The sequence below is a fragment of the Eleginops maclovinus genome, chromosome 1 (genome assembly GCF_036324505.1).
Source record: "Eleginops maclovinus isolate JMC-PN-2008 ecotype Puerto Natales chromosome 1, JC_Emac_rtc_rv5, whole genome shotgun sequence".
Classification (NCBI taxonomy): domain Eukaryota; kingdom Metazoa; phylum Chordata; class Actinopteri; order Perciformes; family Eleginopidae; genus Eleginops; species Eleginops maclovinus.
In genome coordinates this window covers 7,136,556-7,157,494 of record NC_086349.1, presented here as the reverse complement: position 1 = coordinate 7,157,494, position 20,939 = coordinate 7,136,556, and the positions used below count along the sequence as shown (strand labels likewise).

At 39.5% G+C, this 20,939-nt stretch overlaps 1 protein-coding gene across 1 annotated transcript in view; it reads right to left on the bottom strand.

Annotated features, from left to right (window-relative positions):
* LOC134867536 (V-set and transmembrane domain-containing protein 2-like protein) overlaps positions 1–20,444 on the bottom strand; it is a 45,703-nt gene extending 25,259 nt beyond the window's left edge. The window contains exon 1 of the mRNA XM_063888190.1: positions 20,143–20,444. Within this exon, the coding sequence (XP_063744260.1) occupies positions 20,143–20,260 (118 nt within the window). The 5' untranslated portion in view covers positions 20,261–20,444. The remainder of the gene's footprint in view (positions 1–20,142) is intronic.
* Between the last annotated feature and the right edge of the window lie 495 nt (positions 20,445–20,939).

The window sequence follows — 20,939 nt, the reverse complement described above, 5'->3', positions numbered from 1 at the left end:
GAAATTGAAAAGTCAGCTAGCAGCACAAACAGTCCATTTTTACCAGGCCCAATACCACGAGTAAGCCGGCAACCATAGCTTCTTATCGTGTCTGTCGTTTTTCTTGCAAAAGGAAAGAAATCTTTCAAGGATGGTGAGATTGTGAAAGAAGCGTTCATGGAAGCCGCAGATGCGCTTTTTGCCGATTTTAATTCTGTTACACGGTGATGCGAGGGAATGGCGGAGGATGTTGAACAGCAATTGAGGAATGATATTGACACATGTGAGTGTTTTTCTCTGCAATTCGATGAATCCACTGATGCTGTGGATGTGGCTCAGCTGTGTGTGTGCATTAGAATGGTTTTCGACAATATGAGTGTAAAAGAAGAGCTGCTGACCATTTTGCCTTTGAAAGGGCACACAAGAGGCACAGATATTTTTCAGGTTTTTATGGAATTTGTTAGTAAGAGCAAGTTGCCCCTCTTCAAACTCATCTCCATTTCAACCGATGGGGCTCCAGCAATGATTGGACGTACTCCTGGGTTCATTGGATTGTGCAAACAGTCTGAATCTTTCCCGGATTTCCTGAATTACCATTGTATAATTCACCAGCAAGGGTTGTGTGGGAAGATTTTAAATATGAAAGAGGTGATGGATGTGGCTAACAAGATTGCGTGTTCTGTTCGGGCCAGGAGTCTGCAGAGGCGATTATTCTGTGCGCAACTCGAAGAGACCGGTGCAGAACACACAGATCTGCTGCTGCACACAGACGTAAGGTGGCTCAGCAGAGGGACATTTCTGGAAGGGTTTTCTGAATTGTTGCCCGAAATTAAAGAATTTCTGAAACGTTCAAACCATGCTGAATATGCACAGCTAGAAGACAGTCAGTGGCTCTGGATTTAGCCTTTCTTACCGATCTGACTGACAAGCTCAATAACTTGAATCTAGAGCTGCAGGGTAAGAACAAACACATCATCAACATGATCAGCTCCGTGAACACCTTTAAAAGCAAGTTACAGCTGCTATCAAGCAGGTTGCAACAGTGTGATCTGCGGAACTTTCCACACATGGACACAGAACTTAAGCGTCAGGGCAAAGACTGTGCGGAGCTTGAGAGTGCACGTTATGATGATCAATTGCAAAGCATTTTGTCAGAATTTGACAGGCGCTTTACTGACTTTGCATCCATTGAGCCTGTTGTCAGTTTTCTCAGTTTTCCATTTGGGGAGAATATAGATGTGGATTGTATAACGTCCAAAGCGGCATCACTCTTCAACCTGGATAACGGTGCTATTGAGAATGAGATCCTCAGACTAAATAATGACATTGAGCTCAAATCAAGAGCTACACCTGACACAAATGTCCAATTCTGGAATCTAATGCAGAAAGAGAAGTGCCCCAACCTCAGACAAGCAGCAAAGAATTTGACTGCACTTTTTGGATCAACATTTTTGTGTGAGTCTGCCTTTTCACATATGAAAATCATTAAGTCAAAATACAGATCCACCATGACTGACGACCACCTTGTGGCCTGCTTACGGCTGGCACTGAGCTCCTACTGTCCGGACTATGAGAGACTAGCTTCCTCTCTCAGTGCCAGAAGTCCCACTAAGGTAGAGAACCATTTTTCCAACTTGAATTAGGCATTGTATTAATTGGGTTGTATGTTGTTGTGTTGTTACGGGCCAGTCCTAGGCCTACTTGTGCTTATTCTTTGCACGTCGTACATTTACTTCAATAAATGTATTATTATTGTTAAAACTTGATCTTTGTGTCAGAAAATTGTGTTATTATATAAGTGCACAATTAATTGTGGCTACGCTATGGCTTTCGATATGACTCGGTAGATCTCGACACACTATCAATTTTAAAAGTAGATCTTGGTTCAAAAAAGGTTGGGCACCCCTGTTGTAATACATATAATGTCACTGTTCTAGTGGTAAACACTGAGAAGTGTTTCAGAAATAATGCTTGATGTGGTTTGGAACATATCATGGGGTTTAATCATGGCAGCGTTTAGCTGAGTTTCTCCATTAGAAACTTCTCTCTTCAGACAAAGAGCTGCATGATGCTCCAAAGGGGAGTGGCCAGCTTCAGCTCAGCTCAAATTTAAAGCGACAGTCACAGAATCAGCACTTTGGGAACAGGGCTGAAATAGAGGGGTATGAGGCATGCTGCAATGGGGGATCTGTTTGGTATTTTGAGCAAAACACTTCACAGACACGCTTTGTATAGATATCGCCCTACAATATATTGTTCAAGTATAGCATAATAGGAGACCTTTAAATTAAATCATTATGTTCGGACTTCAGATATGATAAATCTGTAAGGTTTTAAGCATTTTACAACATTTTATATGTTCATGGCTCACTCTCATTAAGGGAATGCATGTAATGTCTGACTACAAAGTAGCTAGAATCTTTAGTTAAAGTTAAATATGTTGGTATGTGGGTTTTAAGGTGGCCCTATTTTGCTTATTTTACTTATTTACTGTGACATGTTTTTATGCTTTTATGTCCAAAAAGGTCTTTATTTTTCTCATACTGCCTGTCCTGCAACACCTCTTTTCACCCTCTGTCTGAAACAAGAGCCCGGTCTGCTCTGATTGGTTAGCTGGCTGGCTCTGTTGTGATTGGTCAACAGCTTAGAGATTTCTCGTTCCTTAGCCGATACAAACTGATGTCAAGATAGAGACTTTGTTTGCTCTGCTTATGAATGCAACACTTGCTAGATGTCTAGCAGGGCTGTTAGTTATCAATTCTCAGTGAATTTTTCAACGTACTGATTATAAAGCTGAACACAGATTCATAGCTTGAACGGCTAACACAATATAAATAAAAAAGAATAGTTTAACACAATCTTTACAGTATGATAAACTAGTCGAGCAAACTGGGAAGAGAGGGCATCATTTTCAAATAACTGCAGTCTCAGTTTAGTGCAGCTCATTATATTGAAAAAAGAAAAATCGAAGTTAAAAGCACCTCAGCACTTCAGACGGAAGCACGTGCAACTGACAAAAAGAGACACCTGGCCTACTTTTGAAAACTTACAGAGAATTTTAAAGTAAATCACATTTTATTAATCAGAGGTGGGAAAAAGCGAGGGTGTGTGGTGTAACAATAGTATTGTTATGTAGTGTTTGTTTCAACACTGACTTGTTGACAGTGTGACACCTATTAGCGGTAGCTGGACAGAGTTTGTTATACTAGGTTGTGAACCAGTGACGGATTTAAATAAACAGTGTAAGCAAACTGGAATATGCTTTAATCGTCCATTCTGTGTCGGGTAGAGACAGGGCAGAATGAAAAATGTGGCACCTGGCCAAATTAACACCTGAAAGAGGAAGGAAAGAAAGGAAAAAGGAGGGTTAGAGACAGAGCCAGAAAAGATTGAGGAAATGGCAGAAAACAAAGGGAGAAGCAAGACTTCGACACAACAGATTAAAACAAGAATAACTGGCGTGAAAAGTGTCACGGCTAATAGGGACACGACACATCAAGCTCCTCTGAGACAGCGGGCTGTCACACTGGAACAACTCTCTCTAAAAACAGACCGAGCTGCGTCTCCGCGGCGCTAATCAGAGTCGACGTTGGGAATACATCTCCTCTGTTGTAATCTATTTGCATCGCTGAAGCTATGCTTCATTTGTGGGACATTTTATGTGCAGCGAGATTGTGTTTGTCTTTCTCAAAGTACTAAATGGCTGGGCTAATGATCTTGACATATTGTACAGCTCAGGACGGCAGCGAGACATCTGAGCTTATCAGGGCCGCACAATAACATTAAATCAAGAGGGAACCACATGACAAATGAGCTGCGTACATCTGGGATAAATATATAATCAGACATGCACCAAAGCATCAGAATCAAGTGTTAGGACATGGGTTTGGGATTTCATAATAGAAAATAACTTGTTCCCTTCTGGCTATTGCACTTGTACCACACTTATAGAAAGAAATCAGTAACCAACTCTCAACTAAAGGCCTTCATAAGGCTCCTCAAATAACATTATTGAATGACATCATCAGCATAGAAGTTGTAGAGGAGATCAGTATGTTTAAATGACAAGTCTGGAACAAGCCAGTAAGTTATTATGTTATGTAGTGATGCTCTGATAGTAAATCATTTATGATTTGATGGTTATAAAACTATAATTCTGGTAGTTTTGATTAGGATTTCGATGGGTTATAATCACATCAAAGGCATTAATAGAATAATGAAAGGAATATGAAGTTGACACAACTGAGCAGAAACATGAATGAGTCAGACGTTTAGACTGTAAACAAGCCAAAAGTTCAATCAGATGATCTAACCTTAAAAGTGTGTCCATATAAAATTGTTGGCAGTAAACCATCACCTTTGAAAAGACATCAACGGTAAGTACATTAGGTCAAACTTCAACCAGTACACTTTCATAGAATTTAAATTGGTTCTACGGATGTAGTGTTTTGATAACAATACCAGAGAAAGGGCCTATACTGATTCAAATAGATAGATTGGGCATCGAGGACATCTGGCATATACATACATACATACATACATATATACATACATGTATCCATATATATATATATATATATATATATGGATACATGTTTATGTCTGATTCCTCTTGAATGTCATGTGTCTGCAGCCCACCTGTACACAGCGTTACTGAGGGAGCTAACAACAAATATGACAGCAGTTTGCCGGTATTCAACTTGATAGGCAAACAAGATTTAAGGCTACTGTACTTGCAGTATCTACCAAGCAAATGATTGAAGTAGTGCTGCAAAATATAACTCAACCAACGTCAACATCAAGCCACTCCAATTGCTTGATTGGGGATCCATAACCATGGATTTGAATAATCAATTCTATAGTTGCATCTGATTACAATGGAGCATACTGCATCAGCAGCACAATGGAAGACAATTTAACTAGGAGAGCTAAGAGGCAACATCAGCTGTTTTGAGGGATTTCCCCCCACTGCCAACAAGTTCTACGGCTACTTGAATTACCTGCAAATAGAATGTTTGAAGGGGTTTCAGTAGCACTGCAAAATATGACACAACCAACTGAATCATGCCTGCTGTGTGATCTATTCATTTAATAATACATAACAACCCAGAAAATTGGCATAGGTATACATGCGCTTTTAAAAGCTAGTTGATGTATAACAGAAAGTGACACAGGAAGTAAAAATACTATAGCAGCTTATTACGTTAGCTTAAAGTAATAGAAGACTTTAAGTGTCGTTAGGATTTACTCAATATTCTAGCACAAACACATTAGCGTACAAATTGCCCCCCCTCCGCAGTCGTACAGTGATTTGTGTGCTAAAGGATGATGTAAATATTTGACAGTGAATTAGACCTGTGTAACCAATTGAATTCAGAGGCACTCAGAGTCCATGCTCTGAGTTGTGGAATGGCTCTTCAGAAGCTAGAGGCTGTGAGAGGATGTGCAGTAACAGGACAAATTTGATTTTCTGGCCTATGATGCCATTTTAGTTCTGTCATGCATGTTGCTCCTACACCATTTTGAGATCCTGAAGACATCAAATTAAAATTTCACTGGAAAGAAGTCAAAATGGCCTCTGCGGTTCTAACAAGCGAGGTCAAGATCCTGGGAGAGAAAACCAGTGGAAATGTACTGCTAGGTAAATCATCCCTTGTTTAAAAGGTTTAAAAGGTGATTTGATATGCAACATATACTCATCTCTAATCCCTTGTCTGGACTTAAAGGCTCAGCACTGAGCACTTTCAGGGTTAAAGCATCCCTACAGTGGCAATTCAGCATGATACGCAGCAAGCTCTCATCACTGGTACCATGTCATGTTTAGGGCTGTTATTGAGCTGCATCCTCACTGGACAGATTGTTCTTCTATAAGCAGCACAGCCAGCTGCAGACTGAAATCCACCCGGGGGACAGCTAAGCACAGCTCTTAGCAGCCTCGTCCACCTCCTCTCTGTCCAATGTCCTCAGCATGTCTCAGCTGTGAAATGTCTGGGACTCCCTTCTGCGTTAAGATGCTTTGCTGCCAACTCCCTGTGGAGCCAAATGCCTGGGTCTCGTAGAGGCATGTTTCTTAGAGGCTTTTTTTAAAAAAAAAAGGATAGTTCTAGGGACTTTAGGAGTAGACCTTTTTTCCCTCTCTTTTTGTTCAGTGTATAGACTGGCTTAATTTAAACATTCACATTTGTTTCAAGAGGAATATTTTAAGGAATAGTTAGGTAAACAAGCCTATCAATCACTTTCTGCAGTGATTTAGAGGTGGAGGCAGTTAGCTTAGCTTAGCATAGCATAAGGTTCACAAATAAGATCAAACATATTTTATTTACAAGTTGGTGGTTTGTTCAGAGCCAGGTAAGTTGTTTCGTCTTTTCTTCCAGTCTTCACAACTTGTTTATACACCGTTGTGTCTGTCTTAAAGGTAAATTCCATACGCAGATTAGAGTAGCAACAAGGCTATTGATAGACTAGTCAGAAATAAATGTGTTTATCAAATAAGGATGCCAAACATTCATGTTCACGTTCAAGCTATTGCAATTGATTCTGTTATATCTCAGTTATATAGTATTTTAAGTTTACTTAAGCCCTTCTAACTGAGACCATTCGAAGCTGCAATCAATGCTACTCTTCCACATATTCACATATAACAAAAATTTGAAACACTCAAGTTACAGCCCTAATAACGAGCAATACATACAAATAAATTCTGAAAGACAGTGGAAGAGGATTCAGTGTGTTTTGACTTTCACTGTGGCCTGCAGGAAATCCAACCATTACGAACCACACTGAGAAAATACCATTTACTTTACGCTGTTCTACTGCACCAAGCTGAGTGTAAGGGTATAAGCTAGTGTGTGTGTGTGTGTGTGTGTGTGTGTGTGTGTGTGTGTGTGTGTGTGTGTGTGTGTGTGTGTGTGTGTGTGTGTGTGTGTGTGTGTGTGTGTGTGTGTGTGTGTGTGTAAGTGTTTACATGTTTCATTGTACACTGCCCACAGGTATCAAGCTGTCCAACACAGCAGACTTTAGTAAACATCATGCAGGGCCTCAAAGACGGCCAAGAGGCTATTAGTCGGACATAAAAGACAGGATATGTGAATCACTGCAGTCGGCCTAAAGGAGGGAAAGTGCATGATTGGATTCAAGCTAAATGTGCCTGTCAGTGTGTGTGTGTGTGTGTGTGTGTGTGTGTGTGTGTGTGTGTGTGTGTGTGTGTGTGTGTGTGTGTGTGTGTGTGTGTGTGTGTGTGTGTGTGTGTGTGTGTGTGTGTGTGTGTGTGTGTGTACAATACTTTACACATGTGTATGCCAGTTTTTTTGGCTCCAGTTTGGGTGATTGTGAAACCAACCAGGAGAGTCATTCACAGGCTACAATCGAACACACACACACATACGTGTAGCAAAGAGACTCTCCACAGCGGGATAATTAGGCTTGGTCACTGCTGAGATGTGATGTAATGGATAACCCTGTCTGAAAATGACTGGGGGGCAGCACACATAATTGAGCATGCTGTGTTATGTGCTCTTCACAGGGGAGGCTAAAATAGTGGGGAACCTTGATGTTTGCTTTTTTTGGCTCTTACAGGGTTATATATTATGTGTGGACCTAATGAACATTGTGTTGAAGCCTGGTACTTTTATGTGTGGGTACATGGTCAACGTGTCAGACATTACAAAAGAGTTAACGTTAACATATTCATATGTATGGAGGAGCGGGGCTTCAGTTCGATTGGCTGAGGATTGCATCACTGCTTTTTGCTGTGGTGCTGATGGCGTCATCGGTTGGTGACCTGATCTGGATCGGTTTGCATATGAGTGTGAGAGTGCCAGTTGAGGTGGTTTGGGCAACTCGTAAGGATGCCACCTGGCTGCCTCCCTCGGGAGGTGTTCCAGGCACATTCAGCTGGGAGGAGACTGAGGGGCAGACCCAGGATCAGGTGGAGGGATTAGATCTCCACACTGGGCTAGGAGTTCCTTGGAGTTCTCCAGTCAGAGCTGGTTGATGTGGCCAGGGAAAGCCCTCTGCTGTAACTGCTGATGGATGGAATATGCTTCATAGTAAAAGCATGTACTTACATTTTTGGGGAGTTATGATTAAGGAAATGGCAACTCAAGAGGAGCTAAAGTGACAAGGTTAGAGCAACGACATAAGGCAGTAGAGGCATACCATGTGAAGTTAGGGCATTTTTATACATTTGTATGCTTATACAGTACTTGTGTGGACATGGTAACAGACAGGGCTGGGCTTTGATAACCACATTGAGATTACATTTAAAGGTTTTGTATTTGTAATTCTGGGTGCTACGCATTCGACCTGGCAGGTTTTCCTTAATCTTACAATTAAGTGCAACATTTGATAGTTGAAAGTCTTCCTTTCTGTAATTTTGAACTGCATACCCAAATGTAATCCTACATTTTAATCACTTTTTGTTTACTTTGTATTCGAAAAAAATGTGAGATGGAGGGATGCATTATGTTATAGGTGGGTGGGTCTATTATGTCTAAACAAATAAAGACTTCCACACTGAAAGGCAATTGTTTATATGTTCTAATAGTTCACTTTGAGGCTTTCTGATGCCTATTTTGTGTTACATGCTCTTTAAATGAATTTAACCTTTACTTTTGGTAAGACTAACCCTAAACTGCATTTTGTTGTCTCACTACCCTCACTTTCTAAAGTCTAATTAAATAGTGAGATATGAGCACAGTAATGTTTTGAGGTTTGCACGACCAAATCAAATAGAAATATTTAGTATCTGCTGCATATTTATTTACATGTCTGGTATCTTTGGAAATGTTGACATTTTGTCTATAATTTAAAGTAAATTAATTTAGGGCCAAGCTAATTGGAAGCAATAACAGTGTCAAAGAGGTTCCAGAGAAGTAGAATATGGAAAGCGTGACTGACAGTTTTATAAATAATATAATACTTCCATCATTCTATCTTTTAAACAGTGCATCAGAAAATCATCCTAATGTGGATGTGCACTTCCATATCAGAAAGCCACATGAAAGGCAGTGTGAGAAGCAAACAGATTAAAGCAATCTTCAAAGTCAGTTTCCCCCATATGCTTGAAGTCATGGGATGCCGCCCGCTGATTATGGGATGGGATGATTTCAAAGGGATGACACAGGGCCATAACATAAGTGCGTATAGAAAAGCAGGGTATACTTTCATCAGAGCAGGAGCTCCACAGGCAGGAGGAAAGCTGGGTGTTCAAACCAATGAACAGGATACATGACCATGAATACTAAATGAATACTACATTTAAACTGATGCTTTCATCCTGCGACTAACATTATATGCTTTTTACGGTAAAGAAATAACTTCACAATCAATAATCCTCAGATACAACCTGATTTATTGAGATTAAAAGGTCTATTTTAGGTAATTTGTATATTCAAAGACTCAAAATACACTCAGATCACAATGAATCACATTTTGAAAATCTGATTGTATAACGATTTAGAAAAATGGCTTATTAACACAAAACTGTAGCTCCAATTTTTTTTGTTGCTGAGGTTCAAAAACTAGCCTGACGGATCCAAATGTATGGCACTAATGCAGAAACCCTTAATACCAGAGGTGTATAAATAAATATGTGAAAATATTGATCTGATTACATGTTTAAAAGTGTGTAAATCAATAATCGCTAACCTTTGGATATCTCTACTGGAACAGCGTTACCATTGCCTTATGTTAAGTTTGGATTCACATGGTTTAACAGTGTGATGAACCATTTCTGTTTGAGATTTAGTTCTATGCCATTAACACAACGTTGCCTTGTTTTTATTTATTTATTATTTTTTACAAATAACCACCTGGAGTGGTTACAGTCAGTTTTCTTTCCAGCTGACTTTTAAAATTGTGTTTCCATACATTAGTAATTTCTGTGATTCTAATAAAATGTGAGGATCTGTTTCTATTGTAGCAGACATTTAATGCAACATGTATTTCTTATGGAGATAACCAATATGATACAAAGACAAAAAAACATTATTTTATGAATGTCTTTATAGTTATGTTGTTGTAAGCAATTTTCCAAGTCAGTAACCTTCATGTAATAATGAAGCGATTGCCGAAAGCATCCTCTGGCTTTTAATGTGGTTTTGTAATAAAGATATCACATGGTAACTTATGCTGTTACACTTTTTCTGAACAATAACTTTATTGGACTGAGGGAGCATCCTTGTAATTTGATTGCTCTGTTTTCAAATAATAATACTTGTTTCATTTTAAACTATGCATTAGATTTAATTTATATTTAAATGTAATGATTTCTCAGACTTCATCTAGAGCACTAAGGCATTGTCTGATGTCATATAACTGGAGTATATATGTATTCAGCACCATCTTGCAGACTTAAAACAAATATAGATAATAGTCAAACTTTAACCAACTCACTTTAACATACTTCTACAGCTATTTTTTCACATTTGGTTTGCCTGATTTCCTTCTGTAGAAATGATTGTACAACCTGAACCCTCCAATGCATAATCGAGTAAAATTCATCTTTTTTTCAGGAGAAAGTTACCTATCAGGATGTTTATGCAGCAGGGAGATTACGTGACTGTAGTCATACGATTCTTAAAACAAAATAATCCTCAGAACGAAATCTTAGTGGGAAAAACTTGTACCGTTGTTAACGAACAGAAACATTGTTTTCCCGCATCACTTTCAAATTTTATTCAGAAAAGCAGCATTTTGGTATGAGGGCACACTCCAAAAGTAAGAGGGCGCCTGTTAACCATTTAAGACAAAACCCTGTGATGTCATACAGCAGCAGGACAACAAATGAAGCACCATCCTGCAAACTAAAAACTTTTTTTTTCTCAAGCTGCATCGAATAAATGCAGGTAATAATAAAACATACTTTTTAATGAAGTAAGAGTTGCATTGTCTCGAGACACAAATGGAGACTCTCCATGGAAGAATGACACTTCACTAAATTATGTGGCTGCCTGCTGGAGGCTGAAGAGCTTTTTCAGGCTGCAAATGACAGATCCTGGACCACGGATTCATCACGTTCCCCTCTCCTTCTGCCTCCCTTCTCCTCCTCTTTCCTCCCTCAGTGACACTGCCAACAGATGAATCCTGCCAAGTGCCTCCCCAGGAGAAGTGTCTCGCTAAATCTGACAGTGTATATGTGTGTGTGTGTGTGTGTGTGTGTGTGTGTGTGTGTGTGTGTGTGTGTGTGTGTGTGTGTGTGTGTGTTTCTTTGATGGCAACGTTGGCAGTAATGTGCCTAATGGAAGATAAGCAACAGACATGTCTCACAGCCAAGCACTTCCCCCCCAACATCATCATGCTGAGCGGAATAGAGGGAATACTCTCCCACTCTTCATATCTTCAAGCACACACACGTCGCAGTGTACACCCATGCAAACACATTCAGGAGGGATGGTTTGGATCTTCTTTCTCAAAGCTGCCTTTATCATCTCTCACAAAGTTTGGAAAGCCTCTCCCACAAACCCCTACATGGTCCAATGATGAGTCCTGTAGATGAGTTTTAGTCACAGAGGGACACCTTAGAGAAAGTGTAGCGCTGGATCGCCTTATCAAAGGTGCCCGCAATCATCATTCCTCTAAAGTACATCCACACACACACACACACACACACACACACACACACACACACACACACACACACACACACACACACACACACACACACACACACACACACACACACACACACACACAGTGAAGTGCTTTGTGAGGGACTGAAAGACGGGCACAGCAGAAGGCACTTATAGAGAAAGACGGAGGAAGAGTCCTTGACTGCCGGCTGACCCCGCAGCTTGTTTGTGCCGCTTTAAAGGAGAGCATCCTGATCAAAGGTGGAGAAAGAGGAGAGGTTCCAGAGTTAACGCAGTGACAGGTGAGGCAAGGAAGGAAGAATGATAGAGGACACCGAAAGGTCTGAGTCCACATCGTCGGACAATGAGCACCTGAACTGCTCCTCCTTAAGGGGGAGGCTGATAAATGGGCTGGGTGTGTCAGATACTCTCATTCCATTTTCTCACTCACAGCAGCTACGGCACGGTGGAGTGAAGTTTATGCTGCAGGCATATTCTATTAATTATTTTACATTGTTCTATTATTTCGCTTCGAGTTCATTATTTATTTACAGACCTATCATAGTGCAGCGCTATTGGATATGTCTCATGTAAGTTGCAAACCCTGCCGCATTTATCTTTCCCACCTTACTAAAAAGTTATTCTTGAGAGCCACTGAATACTGAAATGTACTGCATTAGCATTGCAATTTTAAGTGCAAAAAAACAATTATCTACAGTTTAGATACTTGAGTGTAAAAAGTATATTTTTGCAATGGTGCTAAGCAAGTGAATGCAAACAGAAAACTCCTAAATGCATTCTGAACATACCACAGAAGAATGGGTTTACTTATTTTCTAAAAGAGCAACATATGGCAAAACTAAACACGTGGATGCAAGATTGCAATTTCCTCATGTTTACTTAGGAACATATTAGTGTCTGAGATTTGTACTGTAAGATTACAAGTATTATTGTTTATATTTAAAGAGGACACTTTATGCTAATTTTCGTGTTCATATTTGTATTGTGTGCCTCTTCTGTGACATGTTTACCTGCTCTAATGTTCAAAAAGTGATTTATTTTTCTCACAGCTTGCTGGCTTTGTTGCGATTAGGCCACTGCTTAGAGATGTCCCGCCCCTTAGCCCTGGAGCATTAACCAATAGAAGCGAGTGTTACATAGTGATGTCACAAAGTAGTCCAATTGAGGGGTTTCAGGCTGGGGGGAGGGAGTGTGTACAAAAACCTATACAACACACTACAGGCAAGTGAAAACCATGACAGGGACAAAAGGGCCCCTTTAAAGTATGGTTATGGTATTCAGAATAGCAACATTTTAAATTTGGCGCCCTGTGTTCACTTTTCCCATCCATCTGTAAGAAAAAACCCTATATCTTTAGGCTGAAACTCAAAACATGAGCCTCATACAAACTTAAAGTTATTTGCAAATTGTATGACTGTATTGTATGAACTAATTATAAAGAGCCTCCTAATAACTCCATTTAATAACTCATGTAAACCCTCCATCTGTTTGACAACAAATAAGGAATGAGGTTTGAAGTCGCTGTGATGAAGTAGCTATAGTTAGGCAGATCATCTATTATCTATGAAGCATTCACATCACCAGGCATCTTTTTTATTTTAATGTCCTCATTAAGATGCTCACCATGCAGTTTATTTGGATGAAATCACTTGGATGAGAGTCTGTATGTCTGACATCTTTGGCAGCCCTCTCTTCTCAATCCCCTGCATCACAGAGCCAAGCTGCCTTGTATGAGGGCTTTCTGAAGTTGCTCTTTCTCGCAGTCTTCAATGTGAATCCTCGTCTCCCTGATCACGGCACAGCGGCGTCTGTCAGCATGTTGACTGTTGACTCCAAAAATAGTTTCAGCCGGGCATGGTATGGAGGATGTGCTTTGGCAATCTTTTCCTTGAGTTTTATAAAATTACAACCCAGACAAATTTCCATGGGTAGTCTTGATGAAAAGTAAATTCAGAGTAAATGTCCATTACATGAAGCATAATACTGCCTTGCTTCCATGCAGATGTGGAATGAAACTAAGCACATTTATTCCATACCTCAAGAGGACATATTATGCTCATTTTCAGGTTGGCACAGTATTTGTATTTTGTACTTATATCTTTAAAAAAGGGTTGTTTTTTTTCTCAGAATGCCTGTGCTGTATCACACACAATGTGTTACAGAGCTAGCCAAAAGATGCACGAGTTACATAGTGATGTCATTATTTTAGATTTAGATTTAGATTTATTTGAAATGTAACTTATAGTTACTTTTTACACATTGAAAGTCATATCATGTATCTAAAATTAGAAACAATAAAACATTTATGCCCTACATGTATCTGTTAGGTACAAAAACAGGAAAATATAATTTAGTTTTTTAATGTCATACTGCAAAACGTGTCATTGTCCTGTAAACAGGATCATGAAAAAACTACCTTTCTGACTTTCATGTTACCGTCACATATTAATCCCAGCAAAACCACTATTATGAAATAGATATATCTTAAACCACTGTGGAATGGCATCAGTCAATGGTGGAGAGCGGAGAAATCAACACCTGTTAATATGAAAATGTCAAGGATAATTACTTTAAGTACACTTTGCTCATGAAGGTATATTCACACAAAGCCAGTAGACGTGTATGATTGATTCTTAGGTCCTGAGACAACAGTGCAGAGGTGTGCTGCAGCTACAGTAATAATTCTTCTCCCGCTGCAGTTAATCCCAGGCTGCCCTGCAGCGCTTGTCTTCTCAGTGAGGAATATATACTGAGGTCAGGACCTAAATACATCGGCTACCTACCGCTGAGCGCAGACAAGCTTTAAAACGGTCAGCCTGTCCTCTACTCCCTTCCTGTTTCTTCTGACACTTTCCTCCTTCTACTGTATGCCTTTTTGTGTATACACATCAAGCAGACACACAGAGAACATAAAGGATATCAAGGAAAAGTCTAGGTCCATTGACATTGCAAAGAATGAAGAAGGTAGAGGCACTGAAGGGGCTTTTTGTCTTTAAGTGGTTAGTCTTTGATTTGTTAAAAAATAAGTAAAAATGCTTTTCAATATCTTTGAAGTACGGTTGCCTGCTTATTGTCCAGACCGATTATCAAAAATTGCACAAAAAACTGCACGGAGAAGTAGGGAGGGGAGCATGACCAGATGATCATAGTCTAAAGAAAGGAATCACAGCGAGCAATCAGACGTATATGATGCTGACCTGTTTCAACCTTCTTTGTCCCTGTTTACGGAGAAAATGTTACTTTACTGTTTAACCAGAACCTTTTACAGTAAAACTTTGTTTTGTATTTGCAATGCAAATCGTTTATTGGTCTTGTTGTTTACACATAATGTACATGTAACTACTAAATATATTCAACATAAAATAATATACAACATAGAACAATCGGTTTTGGCTTGATAAATGACTTAAATAACTAGATGATTGTCAAATTTGCTGAATTTCCTCATCATTTAACTGCTTAATCATCATCAATCATCGTTGCATCAAACACCCATGTTGGTGAACTGCTGGCAATTATGGATGTCTATATTTTATACATATAAAACTTGTGTGAGAACAGATCAGTTTAGCAGAAGGCCAAGGAACAACTACTTTTACATTTTCCTTTAAGCTACAGCTAGTATACTACAATAAGCTAGGCTGGTTGCTAGCTTCTGGTGGCTAATACTAACTGTTTGAGATTCATATTCATATTTAACTTTACAAAGTGGGAAAATCACTGCTGTTTTTCCTTAAATGTTGACTGAACCTGTATTATTATAATTTTCTTTCATTTTGATGAGTTTTGTTACAAAATCTCCCAGGTGTGATGAAGCAGATGTTCATGTAGCTGCTTTCTTTTTTTAGAGCCAATGCTTGAATTGTTTATTCTGTGCTTCTTGGATCAGTACCCATTCTTGCTGATTTAGATAACTGTCCTCGTACTTGACAGAGAAGAAAAAAACCTCATTATCAGCGGATTTGATTTTGAGTTTCTGTCATAACAGTTGTTGTTCCATACTCTCTGCTGTGAGGACGTCTGGAACTCACTATGGTGTCAATACACCGGCGCCGTGAGAACTGAGTGAGTGAGACTGAGCCGATGAGCAGACGGGGATATTTGGTGTCTAATTCTGCGGGAGACTCCAGTAAACCCCACAATCTGCTGCTGAATGTATGCCAGGCATGCTGTATTGGCCACTGTTAAATCTTTAATAATCTAACAGTAGTGATGTCATTGCCTCTGCACTCCAGTTTGCTTTTAGAGGAAGACCCTCACTACATTTATAATTTACATCATTAGGAAAAGCCATTTAAGGGTGGGAAGACGGGATTGTAAAGGAGGCTTAACCATCACAAGCTGTGATTGCATCTTTGCCAGACCTGGGTTTACACTCCAGTATATTCCTCTCAAATACTGTCAGAAGGAGCAGCCATGCCTGAAGCCTTTTCAAGGTGGTGCAGCAGCCATAAAGGATTCTGTCTTCGCTGAATGGTAAATGATTCACCTGTTGAATTGGAAAGAATGGTTCAAATCCAATCTAATAATGGGAGCCAGAATGGGGCTGGTTTCTGTGGTGAGGGAGGTCAAAGCAGGGTGGAGATATGAGACTAAGCCCTAAGTGAAGGCTCACAGGCACGGATATCTTTTTCAGACCAGACATTGGAGGCAAAAATAGATCTTAGGAAGGGACACACTTACTTTTTAGGGTGCCCAGAAAGTGTGAAATAAGACCACCGAGTTGTTTCCATGCCATTGAGATGTCTTGAACTTAGATAAAAAAAATAAAATCAATTTGTATCTTTTTGTCATTGCTGGAGCACGTATGGTAAATTAGAGAATTACACCATTAAACATTGAATAAAAAGGTTGGGGTTTTAAAGAATGGCAGCCATCTTTGATCACTATCCACAGCATCTTCTAACCAGCCAGCCAGAAAACAAATAACCTGATATCCAAATTAAGGAAACACATTATATATCAATCCAAGTTATATTATTAAGCCAATAGTGAGAAGCAAAATTGACTTAACATTTGCAGCATCCACACAACACGATAAAGTAAGTGACAGTAAGACAACAAGCACAGCAACGGACTAAGAGACAAAGTGCTTTAAAGTTTAAGGACACAACACGCAATTAGTCAAGTTGCCAAGGCTTTATTGTAGTTATCTTGAAAAAATGATGAATACGGATTGAAAGGACCGAAGGCTGAATTGGTAAGATGAAGGCTACGGAGAAATAAATAAACGATCTTTGCTCACAAGATCTACAGTAAGCCTTTCTTGACTTAATGTCTGCTTAAACTGCTGGTGATGAAGTATTTTTTTAAATACAATGATGTACGATGATTGGTATTGGCTGAAAAAGGGACTAATGTGCATCCCTGATCCAAAGTCGGTCCATATTGCTCCTGGTGTCTCATTCTAAATGTTTTTCCTTTTTAAAGAAAAGCATCTCATTAGCCCAACAGCTCATTTACACTTCGCTGATTACTGAGGACATTGATTGGCCTGAATAATTGCCTCGCTGGATAACCATGCCCTAATTAGGAGTAATTGAAAAGTATCAATGACTTAAGTAGTGTTTAGGCATGAGAACATTTCTAGAACTATTTTCTTTCATTTTCACCACTTCCTTTTCTTTTTCATCACTGCTCACTGTTCCAGCTGGTGGAGTGCCAGAACGGGAGACGTAGAATAAATGATGACCCTCCCCAAGGGGCTCAGTACTCACCAATACGAGCGAAACCTGCAATATATTCTCAGCAAAAACAAATGAAGGTGTTTGACCTTGTCCTCTTTCCATTTATTTTATAATACTCGCTGCGGTGTAGCACACGGTGTAAATTCACCTCATGATTATGGATGTCGGTTTTAAAAGTGCTCAACTGTATTCTGCAAATATAAATGTTTATCCCCGTCTTCAACCCTGAACGCTTCATCAGTAATGCCCTGCAAATCATCATACTTGCATTTCAAGGCCATTTTATATTATAATAAAGAAATACTGTGCATGACTCTGCTTTTTCCCTCTCGTACTAGAGTATCAGCACACACTTATTTCCATAAAAGTCCCATACACCAACGAAAATCTCTCTCACATTAATCAGCTTGAAAAATATTATGCGTTATGTTTAAGATGGCGCAACCTGCCGGGAGGTATTACTCATGTTGCTCTGTAAAAATACAAAATATTAGTTTTGATGATTTATTTAAAAGGATGAGGACAATCTTTAGAGAAGGTAGGCATTGCTAAATCAACAGAAACCCCCAGTCACATCCGAGTGGGACACCCATATGGGCCCATTGCTGTCACAGGAAGTAAGCACTCTTAACAAACAACTCAACACTTTAGGATCTCTGCTGGTACTACCTAAAGATCATGAGCGAACTCCAGAGAGAACAATTCAAGTCATATTTTACATCCCATAGGACAGCTGTTAGGAAAGCAACATGGATGAAATGGCAAAGTTGACAAGACAATTAATGAACACTAAAGCAGACCTCACCGAGACTACAACGAAGAGCATTAACTGGGAAGGCGTCAAAGTTCACGGGCCAGGAGTCAGTGGACAACCAAAGAAGATGAAGGAGGATACCACTGACAAGACTAGAATCACGCTTAGACAGCGGTCTAACAATCCCTCCGTACGTATTGGCACATTATTTGCCATTTGCTTCTATAGGGTCAGACATGCAAAAGCTTTTACCAGCGATCCTACATACAAGTTTATTGTCTCTTTGTAGTCATTACGTATCTTTTTGGTGTCTATATGTAGTAATTTTCTGTCTCTTTGTAGTTATTTTTTGTCTGTGTTTGGTTTGCCAATTTTTCTAGCCACTTTGGTTGTCTCTTTTTTGTTATTGTGCGTCTTAATGTGCTCGTTGCCCCTTTTAAAGTTGTTCTTGTTCCCTTCTGAGTCTCTTCTTAGTTGCTTCATGTTTATTTAGTGACATTTTGTAGGTGAATGCCAGGTCAGTCATTTATCCATGCTAATATACGAACAGCCACAACCGAAGTTCCAAATTAAGATCACACAAGAACGACAACTTAACCCTCACTATGTAAACGTACTCCCTCTAAAAATGTTATCCTTTCTTTATGCCAATGTTTTTGGTCACTTCACTCTAGTGTTGCACTTTTTCAATTTCCTTAAATCCCATTTTCTAAGTTTTATATTCACATATACAAAAATAAGTTAGGTCTATCAACCACATCATTTTGAATCAGTATTTGGATCGAGTATCTTGTAAACATAAGGTGTGCCAGATTAAGCAGGCTACACTCTTATTGAATGATTTTTTAAAAAACAATATTAAGTTAAATATATGTATTGAATTGGACTGGTATGTGACAAGTGAAAAAATGATGAAAGGAAAAAGAAGGAAAATCTTGATCGGAACATCCTGACTCTGAACATTTGAGAAATACCGCAACTAGTTTCTCTGCGAGATGTATCAGTGCAGTTTCAATACAATTCTTTTTTGTTTTGTCTTTCTTAGTTTTTTGTCATAAAGATCTAACAATTCTGCTTCCTCTGGATAATACACTAGCTCAGTGCTTCAAACTAAATTGGATAGACCTTAACGCGCCCTTCTCAAGTTTCAGGTCCAGACATGACGATACCTGACATTACCAAACCTAACAAATGCGATATGGCAAATCAGCGTCTAAATAAAAGGGAAAAAGGAATCTGTGTTTTAAACCCCACAATTCAGGTGTGTAGGATACCCTTTGAGTAATAGGTGTTAGAGGAAGGATCTGATAATAGTGCACATTAAGAACCCTTGGTAACATGTACTGTATTACCTCAAGGGCAGTGAATAATGTAGAACCCTTTCCCATCACATCCACCCCTTCTCCTCCTCTTCCTCCCTTCATTTTCAAACCCACACACACGCAAGCCAAACCTGCATCGTGACACCTGTGGAGATTTTTAGGCTGAGCCAAAGTGACCGAAAACAAACTGTGTATACTCCATATCTGTCAGTCGGCATGATGCAACACTGTGTAAACACTTGGAGGATATTTAGGGAAGCTCATTGAGATAGAAAGAGACAGAAAGACAGATCTGAGGAAAGCTGGTTGAGTACAGATTTCATGGGTATACTAAATGAGAATATTAACTTCCATCTATCAGCTGACATCACCCACCACTCTGCTCCTCCTGGATGAATCACACACTGATCCAGAGAGAGCTGCAGCTCTTACAGAAAACAAAATCCTGTCAGTCATACATTACAGAATGACCCACCGCCAATTATATCAATGCTAGCAAATTCATTCAGCCTTCCAAATGTGTCTGAACATCCCCCTTTCTTCAAACATTGTTAATAAGATGGATAAACATGCAATGACAGGTAGCCATAAACTATGTTTCATTAAATGCCTGAAAGCAGAAAATCTTACACAATCAAAGAAAACACACATTTGCATTGGTTAGCATATCGTCAGCAACAGCCTCTCAGCCTGTGTGCTGCTCTTTGTTTAATTCCTGCTCTGCATGTGAGCAGATGGCATCACCTATGCCGTCCTCTCCACAGCCCCTTTGATGCCCCCAATAAAATAAAATAAATGATCACTCCTACCGTTCCCAGAGATGTGGTTCTCCACCTCGCCGTGTCCAGCGTGCCTTGTGGAGACACTAAGTTGCATGTAGAGTCCCATGTAATGTAAACTCCCCAGCAGCACTCTGAACGCTCCCATGTCTCTTCTGTTTTATCTCCTGTTCCCCTCTCTTGTCTTTTTTCACTTCCGTTGTAGTGCACGTCGAGAAAGATATTTTATTATTTGTTTTGTTTATTTGTTTGTTTAAATCCAGGTGACTTGTTGTGGCGAGGAAGGGAGTGAAATAACTGAAGAATAAATAAGTCGCTGCAGCCTCTCTGTGTGCCAGCGGACTGAATGAGCCTCTGCCTTCGTTCACTCAGCTCTACATGCGGCGGAGGGACTTCTCCAACATGGCAGGTGCTGCGGTTTTGAGTGGAGGGATATTAGAAACACGTTCAGAAACCCTAAACTTTCCAACGTTTTCGACAAGCACCTTAAATTTTATGTAAAGATAAGACAACAATAACAAATTATAAGCTACAACATGTTCATTGTTTTATTCATGTTAACTAAATATAAACGGATAAACATGCGCAATCATACACTTGAGTGCTCCAGCATTAGCTTAACAGCCAGTTAGCTAACAGAGTTGGCATACAGCCTGCTTCCCATATTTGTATGGACCAATATCTGACTACAGGAAACTAGTACTACTGACTACTAATGTTTATTAGGATTTGTTTATTTGATTAAGATTTATGAAGTAAAAATAGCCTGAATCATCCAAAATGTATGAAAAGACCTGCTCCTTTATTTGTTTTTGTTTTAATCCCTA